Genomic DNA, 15,696 nt, shown 5'->3' on the forward strand with positions numbered 1-15,696 from the left:
CCTGACCCACGTTCTAATTATACAATTTACTATATTTGAAATTGGAGTAAATTATTTTTTTTAGGATTTTAATCAATTTAATAAAAAAGTAACAATCAGAAATAAAAAAAAAAATTTAATCTGAAAACAATGATTTTGATGTTTAAAATCGGAATAAATTTCAACTTATATTAAAATAATAATTCATGTTTGGAAATATTTTTAAACGTTAAAATAAATAATGAATTTAATTAAATTTTTTTATTCATTTAAATATTTATACACAATTAACTGTTGAAGAAATTGTGTCCTCATCTTTATGGAATTTAGGTTCCAATTTTAATAAGACGACTCATCTTTACCTAGAATGAAAAATTTTAATTAAGTATTAAATATAAATTTTAAACAAAATTTTTATTACAAATTAACAGTTCAGTTGCTATTTTTTATAACTTTAATTTTTTTTTAAATATAAATAATTATTGTAAAAATGGCATTAGTGTGTTATAACAGAGAAAAATTAATTTTAAAAACAGAAAAATAATTTTTTATTTATGTTGAAAAAATGATACAAAATTAGTTAATATTTAGTTGATTTGATGAATTATGTTAAATTAAACTTTAATTAATAAGTAATTTCTAATCCGCCAGGGTAATTTTAATAAAAACAAATTTGGTAAATTTTTATTTCAAACTAAAAAATATTTTTAATGTAAATACTTACACGCTAATGTTTGTGTTTTGCTACTCCAGGTCCTGCTTCCGCCATTTGACGTCTAACTAATAAAATAATAACAAAAATAAATTTTCATTTTCTTTCAATTAAAATTTTTAAAACCATTTCTCACTTACTTTGTGTTACTTTAGCCTCTCCTAATGTAGCCCAGCAAATAACTAAAACTGCTGCTACCAAACAAGTTGATAAAACTTTCATGATTGACTTTTAAAAATTATGACTTGGAAATTTAAAGAATATATTGTAAAGAAGAATTGTTCTATGCCTTTTTATACTCTTGACTTAATTACTCGCCTAATTACGCAATACTTTTATTTTTTAATTTTATCTATTTGAAACTCGTCATATTCAAGTTGTTAACATTGAATATTATATTTTTTTTATTTTTAATAGTTATATTTTTTTGTGATAAACAAATAATAATATACAAGTTTTTAAAGTATAGGTTTTTGTAATAATTTCATTATATCTACTTTATAATTGTAATTCTATTTTTAATTGTGACAAAAAAAATAATAACTACACTTTTGCAGTTTTTTATCTAATACTTACTACACAAAATTTAGAAAAAAATTTATTTTATTTATTTATTGGCATTTTTATAGACTAATCTGGAATTAGTCCGAAACAGTTCGACTTATTGTCACTTTACTGTCATCCGGAATTAAATTGGCTAAATCCACAATTTTTCCGATTTGTGTAACTACCCAGTAAGAAGTGATGAATTCAAAAGAATTGAAAAATTTTAACTTTTCATTGAAAGGGAGAAATTATTAATTTTTTTTAATTCTGTTTGTGTCCAATTCCTATGTATTCCCTGTTGAAACTAAAATTGCTTGAAACTCATTTCCTATCAATTCCTTTTTAATATTTCTCTAATTTTTTAATTCTTTTGAATTCCAAAATACTGAATAAGTAATTCTGACTAAATATTTCAGTTATACCTAAAACTCAATTCCTATCGATTCCATTTTGAGGTTTCGGTAATTGTTTAATTCTTTTTGAATTCCGTAATATTCTGAAGTGAGTACGTTTAAAATCAAATATCTACAGTGCAGTTGATACGGCTGCGCGAAACAGTTGTTTGTCTCCGACATTGAAAATCAAAAGTTCAAATCTTCGGACCGTCAAATTTTTTTCTGTACAAAATTTTAAAACGGAATTGAAAAGAATTTAACAAGCACTATTTTCGAGTACCCAAGATGAATACAAAAGAATTGAACAGAAGCGGAATTGAGAAGAATTAAAAATTTTTACTTCTTTTCAATTCCTCGCTTTTTACATGGGCAGTGAATCCGGAATTAATCAAGTCTAATCCGAAGCTAGTTCGATCAATCCAAAATAAAACGAAATCATATAGCTCAGAATTTCACCAAAGAATATTTTAATTACAAATAAATACCAGATTTTCCACCTAAAGATTTTAGATTATTACGAACTCATGTCAGATTCAGTATTTTGATTGTACTTTATCCGGATTGTTGTATAATATTATTATCAAATATTTTTTGTTTATAATCATTGACGTCATTTTAAGAATGCGCTTATGCAATAACAGAAAATAGGCTAGAAGAAAATAAAATTGCGAAATAAAAAAAGATTTTTATTCGAAATAATGACACGAATGAATTAAGTATAATTAAAAAATAGGCACATGAAATGTGTTTGTGTTAATATTAATTTTCTAACTTTACAAGTCTATGCGATGCTAAACATTAAGTTCTAAAGCTATTCTATAATTATGTTGATTAACTGCTTTAGTAGACTTAATACTGGCGGTAGGACGATCGCTTCCGATTTGTCGGTTGCAGCCTTTTTCCGGGAAGTCCTCGGGCGTACGGTTTGTGTGCGTTTGTTGACAGATAAAAGATTCCTCTTGCTCTATAATTTAGTGAAAGGATTTTATTTTTTTTAATTGTTCTTCAATGAAATTTAGAACAATTGAAAGTAAATTTAATGAGAACGACACAATTCGCAAATAGATTTTTTAATTTTTTTAAATTATAATTTTCTTCTTTAATTTTAAAAATTTTGAAATTAATGTTTTAAAAAAAATTTTTTTTAACTTACGAATGTGGGGTATCTTCTCCCATCAGAACGAGCTCCTCGTCTTTCGGGCTGCACCATCCTATCAGGTAGGAGAATAGGTTTCCGCAAGGCGCTGCCCAGAATCCTACCTTCGTCGTTATGGATTCGATGTAGTAAGGAGTGACTTTGGTGTGGTCGCAGGACAGAGTTTCTTACGCAAAATACAATATTTAAAAAACCCTTTTTTCATCAGTTTTCCAAATTCTTAAATTTTTTTTTCTTATAATTTCAAATATTAATTCCATTATTTTTCAAATCGACTCGATTTTTATTTTAAATTTGTTTTTTTTAACCCTAGACAGTAAAACTGGGGCAAAAAAGTACCCCGGGGAGAATTCAAACTACGGCCCTGGCTCTATAAGCATAACTGACATGGCGGCGTCCTAACCTTAATTGGTTAAATTTAAGTTCGTTAAAAAAAATTTTTTTTAGCATTGAAAAAATTTTGTTTTTAATACTTATAATTTTAGAGCATTTTTAGATTTTAAATATTATATTTTTTTTAAAGTATAGATACTTAATGGAAACATAATATAATTTGCAATTTATTTTTTGTTTGCAAAAGAAAAATAAAAAGTTAAAAACAAAAAAAAGATATTCGTCTTACGAAGTAGAGAGGTCGTAGCGCATCCGGGCTGACTTGATCCACCGTTCACATAAAAATCCGCGTGGCCATTTGGACCCCACTGTCCTAGGATTCCTGCTCCCGTGTGGATCACATCTACAAAATGAGCATCGGTCTCGTCTAAATCCATCGACCTGTTCCCATTCATATAGAAAAATATCGTAGGATCCAAACCTTGAAAAAAATATTCTAATTTACTTAAAATTTTTTTGAGAACGTTTAAAAAAAATTTTTTTTATTTCCTTAATATAGAGCTCATCGAGATGAGTAAAACGAGCCGTCACACTCCATATATATAAAACAGAGATTTTTTTAAAAAGAACCAAATTTTCAAAAAAAAATTCAAAAAATGGCTTCTTTTCATTTTTGAATTTTTTTAATCATTGAAAATATAGGTTGTGGGTACTCGTTAAACTCGTCTCGTTAAAATCTAGCTAATTATGATAAAAATTAGTAAAAAGAAAATTTTTTTTTAATCAAATATTGAAAATTAAACGTAAAATTATTACCCGTGATCCTTCCCAATTTGTCATCTGGTAAATAATTTGCCACAAGGCCAGCGATGTGAGCTCCCACACTGTATCCAAGTATGTGAATATCCTCGACACGAATACCCCGTGGATGATCCCTCAGGTATTTTACCAACTGAGCAACACATCGTGAACAAAAATCCGGTCCCCATCGTATTTGCGAAAGGCATGGCTCACGTACCAAAGAACCGTAATCGACAATAATTACGTTATAACTGCCACGTGTAAAAAAAGCTAAAATAAATATATTCCATCGATAAGAAATTAATAAAAAAATTTAATTTCAATTTAAGGAAATTTGAAAATTATTTAGTAATTAATAATTATTAATTTTTAATTATTTTTAATAAAAATTAATACAATTTTATTTCAGTTAAGGATAGAGGCACTAACATAACCTCAAAACTGAAAAATGGTTTCTAATGCAAACAAAACTTTTATAACAATTAATTTTAAACTAAAAATAATTTTTTTCCCAAAAGTGTAAAGATCTTGTAAAATTGTTTTTGAAATTAATTTTTTAAAGTTTTGTTATGCATAAAAAACAATTTTTCAGTTTTTAGGTTATGTTAGAGCGCCTTCATCTTGCTTAACCCTCTGCCTCTGTGATAATTTATTCCCACTCTAGCGTCATAGAACGTAGTTTCAATACTCCCCACCAGGCAGAGGGTTAATTAGATATAAAAAAATAGTTTTTTGTGAAATAAAAATTTACAAATTAGAATAAAATAAATTAGCAATGTTAATAAAGGCTAAAAATTATAATTAGAAAATATTTTATTTAAAAATATTTTTATATAAAAATTTTTTATTACCGTTTCGTAAATCTGTACTTGGTGCTAAATTTCTTCCGCCACCAAATCCGTGAATAATTATTTTTGTTGGATGTTTTGGATTAAAATGAGAGCGTTGTAGCGATCTATATTTTCGAACGTCCAAAAGTTCTGGATCTTTTTGAGTTTTTCTGTTAAAAAAACACAGTTTATTAATAATACTAATATTATTATTATCATTACTAGTAAAAAATATAAATTATAAATAATGAAAGAAAAAGTAAAAAAACATTAAATGTTATTACAATTATATATTAATTATTATTATTATTAATTTTAATTAATTAATATTTTTAAAAACGGTTTTAAAAAAGCAAATATTAATTATTACAGATTATTATAAATAATAAAATAATAATTAATAAAATAAAAAAAAAATTTAGGCAAACATTTATATAATTTTTTTAAAAATTATTTTTATATGTTTGAAAATATTAAACACACATACATAAACACCTTGAAAGGAGTGGAAAAGTCTAAATAGTAATTACTGTCCTTATAAATTGACGTTTTAGTAATAATTTACATACAAGTTTTTTTTTTTTTTTTTTAGTTTTTCAGTTACAGCGTGATGCAATGGTGTCAATGATACGAGACCTATGTAAACAGAACCGGCTTGACTAATTACGTGCAATCATTTTCCAAAAATTCTAAATAGTCAAATTAAATTATCAAAATAATATATAAATATATTTATAAAAAGGAAAAATAAAAATCTGTTTTGTTCTCGATCTGTTCAGAAGTGCAAATAAAAATTTATTGATAAATCAAAGTCGAATTAATAATAATAATTAATTATTAATTATTACCGGCAATAACTTAATATAACATAAAAAATATATATTCAGCAAAAATTCTAAAGGAATATTTTCAATGGTATTTTTTTTTAAATATTAAAATGTTAGAAAGAAATTTTTTCATGAATTGCAAAAAAAAAAAATATTAATATATCTAAATTTCCCTTGGAATTCTGTTGGATATTCCTAAAGAAATTTGACGGAAATCTTTCCACGTAAGACGATTTATAAATAAATAAAAATAAATTAATAAACAAACGAATATTAATATATAAGCAAATTTTTATAATTTTTAAGCTATAGTTCTTCGACATTTTGCTTTTTTCAAAAACCAAAAATTTTAGAAAGCAACTATTTCTAAATACTTTAAAAAAAACAAATAAATAGATTGTAGTTCACCCTGTGATTTTAATTAATTCATCGATTTTTTAAAATTTTATTTGCTTTAATGAATTCCATTACATTAATCTTTTAAACGTGTCCCGTTTTCCTGTTGTTTTTTTCTTAATTTAATATTGCCCTCATAACAAAAGGATATCCCTAGGATATCCATATCAATGGTCGATATCCTAGAATGGTCCCCAGGATATTTTGGGATAGGATAGGATATCCCTAGGATATCCAAACCGCCGGTCTGTGGGACATCAACAGGACATCCATAGGATATCCACAGGATATCCCTAAGACATCCACAAAATATCTATTGGATATTATATCGCAGGATATCCATGGGATATCCTCAGGATGTCCGTGGGATATTCTTAGGATATTCACGGGATATTTAATATCTCAACATATATTTTTAAAGGTTAAAATTGTTAAGCTAATATAATGAATAATAATATAATAAAAACAAAAATCTTATGTGCTTCTAATTTATTTTAAATGAAGATTTGAAACGCATTTTTCAAAGTTTTTAAATAAACTCATGCACTTAATGTATAATTAATATTAATAGTTATTCGTTATTTGCGGGGAAGAATTTATATTGTTTAAAGCCAATTTATTTTCTGACAATATTAAGCATATGAATAAAGGAATGAATCACGAATGAGAAAAAAATTAGTTAATAATTTTTCAAATTAAACAACTTTCTCGAAAAACAAGTTGCATTTTATTTTATTTATATAAAATTTAATTCACAGAATATTCTCACTCGTAGTCTCATAATGACTTTAAAAACAGTATCCTGAGAATATCTTCTTGACAGCCAGAAGATATACTGAGAATATCCTGAAAATATCTGTGGGATATCCTGACGATAGCTATGGGATATCCTGATGATATCTGTGGGATATCTGGAGGACATTTATGAAAGTCTATAGAGATATCCAGAAGATATCCAGTGGATATCCTCAGATATCTAATGAATATCCTCAGATATCCATGGGATATCCAATGAATATCCTCATATATCCATGGGATATCCAATGAATATCCTCATATATCCATGGGATATCCAAACCGCCGATTTTTTGGATATCCTTAAGATATCCTTTTGATATCCATAGGACATCCTTAGGATATCTGCGGGATATTATCAATATATTCCAAGATATCTTGTGTTATTAGGGTGATAACATTTTTTTAAAATTCAATTTAAATTAAATATGTTATATAAAATAATTTCTATTAATTAATTTTAATTTTAATTAATAGGTATCTTATTTAAAATAATTAATTAATTATTTAATTAATTTCTATTTTAATTAAATAGGCATCTTATTTAAAATAATTGCTTTTAATTAATTTCTCATTTTAAATATGTCAATTTTCATTAATTTCTTATCTGAAATAATTTCTTTTAAATCTGAGAACTATTTAAAAGTACAATTGCAACATCTCACAAAATTATACTTTTTATAAGAAAAAATAATAAATTTTTATAAATGTCAAGAAATTTTTTGATTTCGTAGTGGATAAGTAGGTGGGATTTTTATGCAAGTAGTTGCATATATCTACTTGTTAGATATCAGTGAAAGGTGATCGTCGAATTGAGGACACTTTCGGTCCAAGATGAACTGATCGTGATCTTGAAATCAAGCCGCGTTTACTCTCAATATATATATATATATATATATATATATGTATTTAGTCATAATATAAATAATATAGCCACTTGATTTCAGTTTCGTTAATGAAAATAGTGAAACTCTCATTTTCAGTTAGAAAATGCATCTCAAATAATAATTACTATTTATAAATTCAACTCTTCAAGGAAGACTTTCACTCTCTTTTATTCTTATAACAATTGTTTTTCCATTTCTCTTCCCTGTTTGTATAAAAATAAAATGCTATATATAAAAAAATAATAACTTTAAATAAATATAATAATTTTAATATAAAATCAAAAGCAGTTAATATATATATGTATATACAGAAGTTATTTCTATAAAATTAAAGAAGAATAGGACAGTCAAAAAAAAATTTACAGTCCAATTCCATTTTTTTTTTGTGATTTTTAATAATAATGATATTATTTTTAATTAAAAAGTTTTTTTTAAAAAGAAAGTGTGTTATTTATTTTTTTTTATGACAAAATAATTTTATTTTTATTACTTTGAATAATTAAAAAAATGCATTTGAATAATAATCAACTACAAGACTTAATTGCTATATGTCAAGTCTTTTATTAATTAAATAATAATTAATGAAGTTATTAAATTACAACACTAATTGGTTTTCTTTAAAATTATTATTAGAAATTATTATCAATAATTATTTAAATTATAATTATTATTAATTTTTATTAAAATTATTATTATTTTCATTGTTATTAATTATTACTACATTTATTATTATTAATTATTACTAAATTTATTATTATTAATTAATTTAATTATTTTATTATTATTATCCACCAATGTTATTTTAAGGACAAAATTTATTTTTATTTTTATAACATATTTATTTTATTTATTATATTTATTTTTTATTTATTTATATAAATTTTAGTTACTATACAAGTTGTCAATTAGTAAATAAATTACTTACCTTGTATATAAATAAAATTCAATTTGTGGATGAGGACACTTATAAGGAGGTTGTGCACAAGATGTACTGTTGAAAAGATCCTTTAGAGTTTTATTCTGTTGATTTTGAGCTGTTACACCGTCTATTAAAAAAAAATTTCATTTAAATTTTATTTTTTGTTTTCTATTTTCCAATTTTTTTTTTTTTTTCTTTAAATTTTTCCTTCTTACGACTTTTATTTATTAATATTTTTTCAATTTTTTAACTGTTTTTTATTTATTTATATATTTTTTATTTAATTAAAAAATTTTTTTTTCTTTTATTTTGTATTTTTAATTTTTTTAATTTTATATACTTTTATTTTTTTTTATTAAACTAAATAAATAAATAAATATTATATTTCTCACATAGGTAAAAAATTGTGATTGAAATAACAAAAAAAAATTAATTTTTGAATATTCAATATATAATTTTTTTTTTAATTATTAAAAACAAACTACTAATCGTTTGCGCTTGACCGACTTTTGATGTTTTTATTACTTAACAATTGGAAAATTTAATTGGAGCGCAACGAGAAATGAGAAAATAGAGGTAAAGGTCGACAAGTAATTTTTTTCCAACTTTTTTTTTTTAAAATAACAAAAACTCTTCATTCATATTTAGATTTTTTTTTATTTCTAAACAATCGCGGAAGTTAAGCAACATTAGTTTAACTACCTTGTGGGTGAGTGCTTCTAATTTTTTTTTTAATTTTGTATTATATTATTTTCGATAAATAATAAATTATTAAAAATTATTATTATTAGGTATTTATATTTCTATTCTATTATTTTTATTCTATTATTATTATTATTATTATTATTATTATTATTATTATTATTATTATTATTATTATTATTATTATTATTATTATTATTACTTTCATCAACAAATTTAATAAATATAAAATTTTTTCAATTTATTTCATTATAGTTAATTAGTTGACGAGGAAATTAATTCTGGGTGTTGTTTTTTTTTTTAATTAATTGGGATATTGTAAAGTTTTTAAATCTCTATTTTTATCTCCTGCAATAATTTCGAAATCGAGGACGAGCGCTTACAAGAAAAGGACTAAAGGTTAATAGCATCGATCTCTATATATATAGTTATGCAATTTTGAATATTTATATTTTTTTTTCACGGAAAGTTTTTGAATTTAATAATCACAGCTATTTTTATATTCCATTTTATTTTATCTATTTCAATTTGGACTTTCTAATAAAAAAAAATCTTTAATGCAATATTTATTATTAATTACTTTTTTTAAATATTTATTATTAATTTTTTATTGTCATTAATATTTATTATTAATTATTTATTTTCTATTGACATTAATTATTTAAATAAAATAACAATTAAAAAAAAAACATTTTGGTTTTATGTTCAAAAATTTGGTTAAGAAAAAAAATTCGATTCCTTTCGCTTTTATATAGGGGAAAAATACTTTTCCCCGTTGGATAATTACAAAATATATAAATATATCTACTTTCGTAATTGAGACTTGTCCGGTGAGGTGTCCAAGAAAGGAACTCTCTATATCAAAAAAAGGACTTATCCACGACTGATAGAGGCCATATGTATATACACACACTCTTCAAGTTACACATTTGTACGTTCATAGCATCGAAAGTTATCGCGTGAATAGGCAACAAATCACCGATTTCATCAGTACGTTGAAAAGTTAACTGCAATGTATTTCAAAAATTTGAACGAAAATAATGGAGGGGAACTATTAACTTTACATTCATAGAATTTTAAATTTTTTTCAATTTTTATGTACAAAAAAAATTTTTTTTTTATTTTTTCAATATAATAGAGAGAAAGATTTAAAAACAAAATTCAATTTTATTATTGTTTTCTTGGACAAAACGATTTTTTTTAAAAAGTGGTTTCAATGAATTGAGAAATAACAAGGGGAATCCCACATTGAAAATTTCTGCTATTTGGCGGGAAATTTGAATATTATTAATTCAAAAACAGCTAATTTACACGATGAACTTGAAAGATCGAATAATATTTATTATTAATTAATAATAATAACAATAATAACTATTATTATAATTATTATTATTAAAAAAAATTAAAGTAAAAAATTTTTTTTAGGATACTGATATTCTTTTTTTAATTATTGAAATTTCCGTCTGAAATTTGCAAACTATGGAATTTTTTTCAAAAATTACAATTCGTAAGAGACGTTACACTTAAGAAAAATTAAATATAGAAAAATTGTCCAAAAACGATTTTTAAATTTCCCGCCAGCGGTAAATTTGAATCTCCAGAAACGTTAACTTCTAATTTTCTTTATTTCGAAAAACGAAAACTAATAATCACAATTGTGACAATAATAATAATTATTGTAACATTTCTAATTGTTAAATTATTATTATTATTGTTATTATTATTAATTATTGAATTATTTAATTACTGTTAAATAAATTATATAAATAACAATGAAAATTGTTACAAAAATTAATAATTCTTTAAATCTTCTGAATTGTGAAAAAAAAATTGATTAAATTCAAATCTCCCGCGCGCGGTAAATTTAAAATAATTTTTTAAAAAAATGAAAATCGTGAAGAAAGAAAAAGAATTTTATACTTACTTTGCTGGAGGAATAAACCGACGATAAGAATGAAAAGAAAATATCCGACGACACTGACCGCCATCTCCCGCGCTCGCGTGGTTTATGATATAACATCGGACGCGTTGCCGGATGAAAAATCAGCAAAAGTGATTCCCGATGTGTGCTTGATTACAAAAAAAGACGGTTGTATAGGAGTCATAGGGAATTTAGAAAGTCCCTCGACTCGTCCGAATAGTGCGTTTTATTATTCACTGATTAATGTCTGATCAACGATTACAGAGGGATGGAACTACTGTATGTGTGTGTCCATGACCATTGACTTAATAAAAGTTTTTTTTTTTTTTTTTAATTTTTTTTTATTGGCGCACGCGACTACACCATCTCAGGCGTTTAATAATCTTCACCGTACATGTAAATAACAGAAGGTGTATTGTACGACAGACTGGACGAGCGTGCAAGCAATGCGTTATGAGAGAGTGAGAAAGAGGTGAAAAAAAGGGTAGGGGAGAGAGAGGAGATTCAGTAACATATATATTTGAGAGGGGAGACGTAAAAGTTTGTTTCCGAACTCACTTCTTTCTTTTCCGGAAGTTATTTTTTTTCTCCGCTCAGGATGCTGAGTTTTCAGTTTTGTAATGCCACATAGAAAAATATGTATAATCGATCTGTAATTTTTTTTTAATATTTTAATCCAAATACAAAAGTATGAAATAAATATATATTTTTAATTTAAAGAAATTTGGGCATTAAATTAAAAATTTATTTCTTTGTTTCAAATAAAAATTTTTATAAAATTAAAGAAATATTTTTAATAGTAGAACTATTAAGGAACTTTCGTTTAATATATTTTTTTTAAAATTATAATTCCAATTGATTAATCAATAAAATTTTATTTCCATTTCTGAACAGATCGAGAACATAACATAAATTAGTATTTGATTTTTGCAATTAATGAAAAAATTACTTTGTAACATTCCAATATTGTCAAAAAATTTTTTTCTCGTAGAAATATATTTTATTTGCACTTCTGAACAGATCGAGAACAAAACATTTTTCTTTAAGAAATAACAAATTAGTATTTGTTTTTTTTTGTAATTCATGAAAAAATTACTTTTTGACATTCTAATATTGTCAAAAAAAAATTTTCCCCGTAGAAATATATTTTATTTGCACTTCTGAACAGATCGAGAACAAACCACTTTTGTTTAACAAATATCAAATTAGTATTTGTTTTTTGCAATTCATGAAAAAATTTATTTTTAACTTTAACATTAATTAATTAATTTAACAACTAATTGTGAGAATTTTTAATTTCTTTGAATTTAAAAAGAAATTTCTATTTTTTTCGAACATAGAAAATTTTTTTTTAACTTAGAAAAATGTTTGTCTCAAAAGTAATAATTTAGACAATATAAGAACTTACGATTGATTCAATACAAAATTAAATTATTATCTACGTTTGAATTATGTAAAAGTTGGAAATTATAAAATTGAATAAAAGTAACAAGCGGAAAATTGTAAGCCTATTTTGAAATTAAAGGAAAGAAGTTAGCGAAATTATAAAATTAATTGAAATACTGTAAATTGTATGTTCTATGTAATGTTCAACTAAATGAACTAATGTACAAATTGTTAAAAAAAATTATTAACTTATATTTTTTATTTAAAAAAAATTAAAGAATTTAAATAAATTTAAAAGAAATTCAATTTTAAATATTTTAATTCAGATACATAATCTAATTCCATAATTCAGAAAAATTAAAAAAATTATTTAAATTTCATTATGGAATATTTTTATTAAGAACAGTAAAAAAAGCAAAAAAACAGTTACAGAAGGATATTTTCAATTTTTTTCATATTTCAAATATCCAAAACCAGATTGTAGTTTGCACTGTCACCTACTTTCAAGTAAAAGTATTTATTAACAACAGGAAGTGATTTTATATGTAAATGTTGGTCCTTCAATGCCAGGCACGAATAATTTGTCAAAAAAATTATATTGTACGTTATTTTTGACCATTATTTTCATTTATATTATTGTCACGATTTTTTATATAACACTAATACAAGGTTAATGAAATCAAAGACATGAAATTTAATAAATGCGAAACATTAATATATAAATTTAATATTCCATGTGTTACTTTTTCACAGTGTAGATTAGATTCTAAAGCTCAAGGATGTCAAGAATATAGTTGATTGAATCATCCTCGATATCTGTATTTATTGCAATAATTCTTACTTAAAGGCAATAAAAAGATTATAATTATTAATAATTTTTATCACTCACATTTGGGTCAGACACAAAAATTTTGAATATACGAAAATTTGTGTCTAAATGACCCAATGTGAGAAACGTTATTATAAACTCAGCAATCAATATTTAAAAAAATAGAATAAAAAATTTAATATATTTTAAATTACAGATTTATTATTTGCAATTTTGATTCTCCTCTATTATTATTGTTTTCGAAAATCTCTTTTTTTTAACTTCCCATTCCGCTGAGACACCAGATAAAAAGTATAATTGTCTTCTATATAGTAAACGAAGTATTAAATAATTTTGGACCCATTATATTGTCATCATATATACACTAAAATGAATATTTAACAAATATATAAGCAGGAAATGTGGAGAAAGTGAAATAAATGATTACGTTTCTGAGAGAATTAAATCCGTACATTCCCAAAGCATTGTATAATAATTGTTAATGACAGTGATATAAAATAATTATAAATCTGGTGTGTTCTCATGACAAGAATAATTTTTCTCATCGCGGGAAATTTAATAATATAATGAATTCGCGACAAAACTGAAAAGCAAATTGATTATTGTCCTTCTGATGGCGTAATTTTTTTTATATACAACGCATAATACACAAAAGGTTAATGTATTTTATATAACCTCTTAATTTGTGTAAAAAAAAAATAATTTTGCAACAAATTTGATATGAATTTTTTTTTAATTTTTAAAAACTAACTTGATTTGTTAGATATCAAAATTTAGGTTATTTTCTGTAATGTTGGACATAAGCTTTAAAAAAAAGAGTACAATATTGGTTAAAAAAAAGAATAAAAAAGTAGGACATATTTTTAAGTGCAATTTAAATAAGAAATTTAATTATTTTTTAAATTAAATCATATTTAGGGTATAACGGGTACAGTGACCGACACCCTATAAGCATACTTTCAACTTTAAATGACATTTTATCGGAATTTATTAAAGATTTAGTTTATAAAATAAATTTCAAATAAAAGATATTGGGTTAAAATTTATAGTACATACGTTTAAAATTAAAAAAACACTTTGATAAGAGTTTATAATATTAATTTAAAAATGTATGGTATGAAAACACTAAACGACACTCTATAATAAAATAAAAAATATTTAAACTACTATTTAAGTAATATGATATTTATTAATAATATCACAAATTTTATTATTCAGATTCAATGTACAAAAAAAGTTGCTTTTAAAATATAATTATTTTACAATTTTTTTCATATTTATAAAATTTATAATCAATATAGCAAATTTTTTGAGGTTAGTTTTCTTCGAAAGTGGAATATTGAGGAAAATATAAACATATAAAATTTTGTGTTAACTGTATCAGTTTCTAAATATTGTATATTAATTAATTTACTAGTGATATTTAATTTAATATTTTCTATAGTTATTATCGTTATTTACATTTAACAATCATAATATTCTCATTTAATTGTTAACACAAATTCTAATTCACAAGAAACATCGTAACATTCAGAACTAAACCAAATAAACGTTAAAGTATCGTCAGGGTTGGACAGTTAGCCAAGCAGAAAGTCCTAAATACATAAAGGTACAATCACAAATTATGAGCATGCATGAGTTATAAAGCAGCATTTGATTGATTGGTTTTACGCAGCAATTTCAAATTACAAAAACTGATTATAAGATGTCTGTAAAATGCATTTTTCATAAAAATGCCAAAAAACCACTATCATTATTACTAAAAATTGACACACCTTGCTCTAGTTAAAATTTAGTAACTTTATAGTAACTTTTAATTTTAATAATAAATTCACTAAATTTTCAATAGAGCAGGGTGCGGTAGTTGACGAGAATTATGACAAATGGCAAGTGGGGACGATGTCAATCATTTGTTAAGGCTTTTCTACAATACTTTCTTTACATCAGTAATTCTAAAAATTCCCTAGAAAATAAAATAACATAAAGTAACGAAACAACGATTGGTTGGTTACTATTGTCACCACTCGCCATTTGGCACCCTGTTCTATTTAAAATTTAGTAACTTTAAATTTTAATAATAAAGTTCCAAAATTTTTACTAAAGCAAGGTGTGGTAGTTGAAAACCAACCTAAAGTGACAAAAATTTCATTAAATCAGGGTGCGGCAGTTGACAAAAAACTATAATAAATGGCGCGTAGGGACAACAGCATATTTCCTTTATTTTTCTGAAAAACAATGCAAATTTTAATGGTGGGGGGTAATATACGTTAAATAGATACTCC

General features: G+C 24.0%; 1 protein-coding gene and 1 long non-coding RNA gene across 2 annotated transcripts; both read right to left on the bottom strand.

Moving 5' to 3' along the window:
- Positions 1 to 225: 225 nt before the first annotated feature.
- Positions 226 to 991, bottom strand: LOC127289049 (uncharacterized). The gene is made up of 3 exons (XR_007844119.1): positions 832 to 991; positions 704 to 759; positions 226 to 341 (listed from the first exon to the last, which is right to left on the bottom strand). It is a non-coding gene; the product is annotated as an uncharacterized LOC127289049 (long non-coding RNA).
- Positions 992 to 2,305: 1,314 nt separating this feature from the next.
- On the bottom strand, positions 2,306 to 11,649 carry LOC127289091 (phospholipase A1 member A). Its single transcript, XM_051316853.1, has 7 exons — positions 11,203 to 11,649; positions 8,583 to 8,703; positions 4,774 to 4,922; positions 3,938 to 4,192; positions 3,411 to 3,602; positions 2,786 to 2,954; positions 2,306 to 2,596 (listed from the first exon to the last, which is right to left on the bottom strand). The coding sequence occupies exons 1-7, from the start codon at positions 11,264 to 11,266 to the stop codon at positions 2,482 to 2,484; spliced, it is 1,065 nt and encodes a 354-aa protein (XP_051172810.1). The 5' UTR covers positions 11,267 to 11,649; the 3' UTR covers positions 2,306 to 2,481.
- Between the last annotated feature and the right edge of the window lie 4,047 nt (positions 11,650 to 15,696).

This window comes from Leptopilina boulardi, unplaced genomic scaffold (assembly GCF_019393585.1).
Source record: "Leptopilina boulardi isolate dan_hultmark-lab unplaced genomic scaffold, ZJU_Lbou_2.1 LbouV2_399, whole genome shotgun sequence".
Taxonomy (NCBI): Eukaryota; Metazoa; Arthropoda; class Insecta; order Hymenoptera; family Figitidae; genus Leptopilina; species Leptopilina boulardi.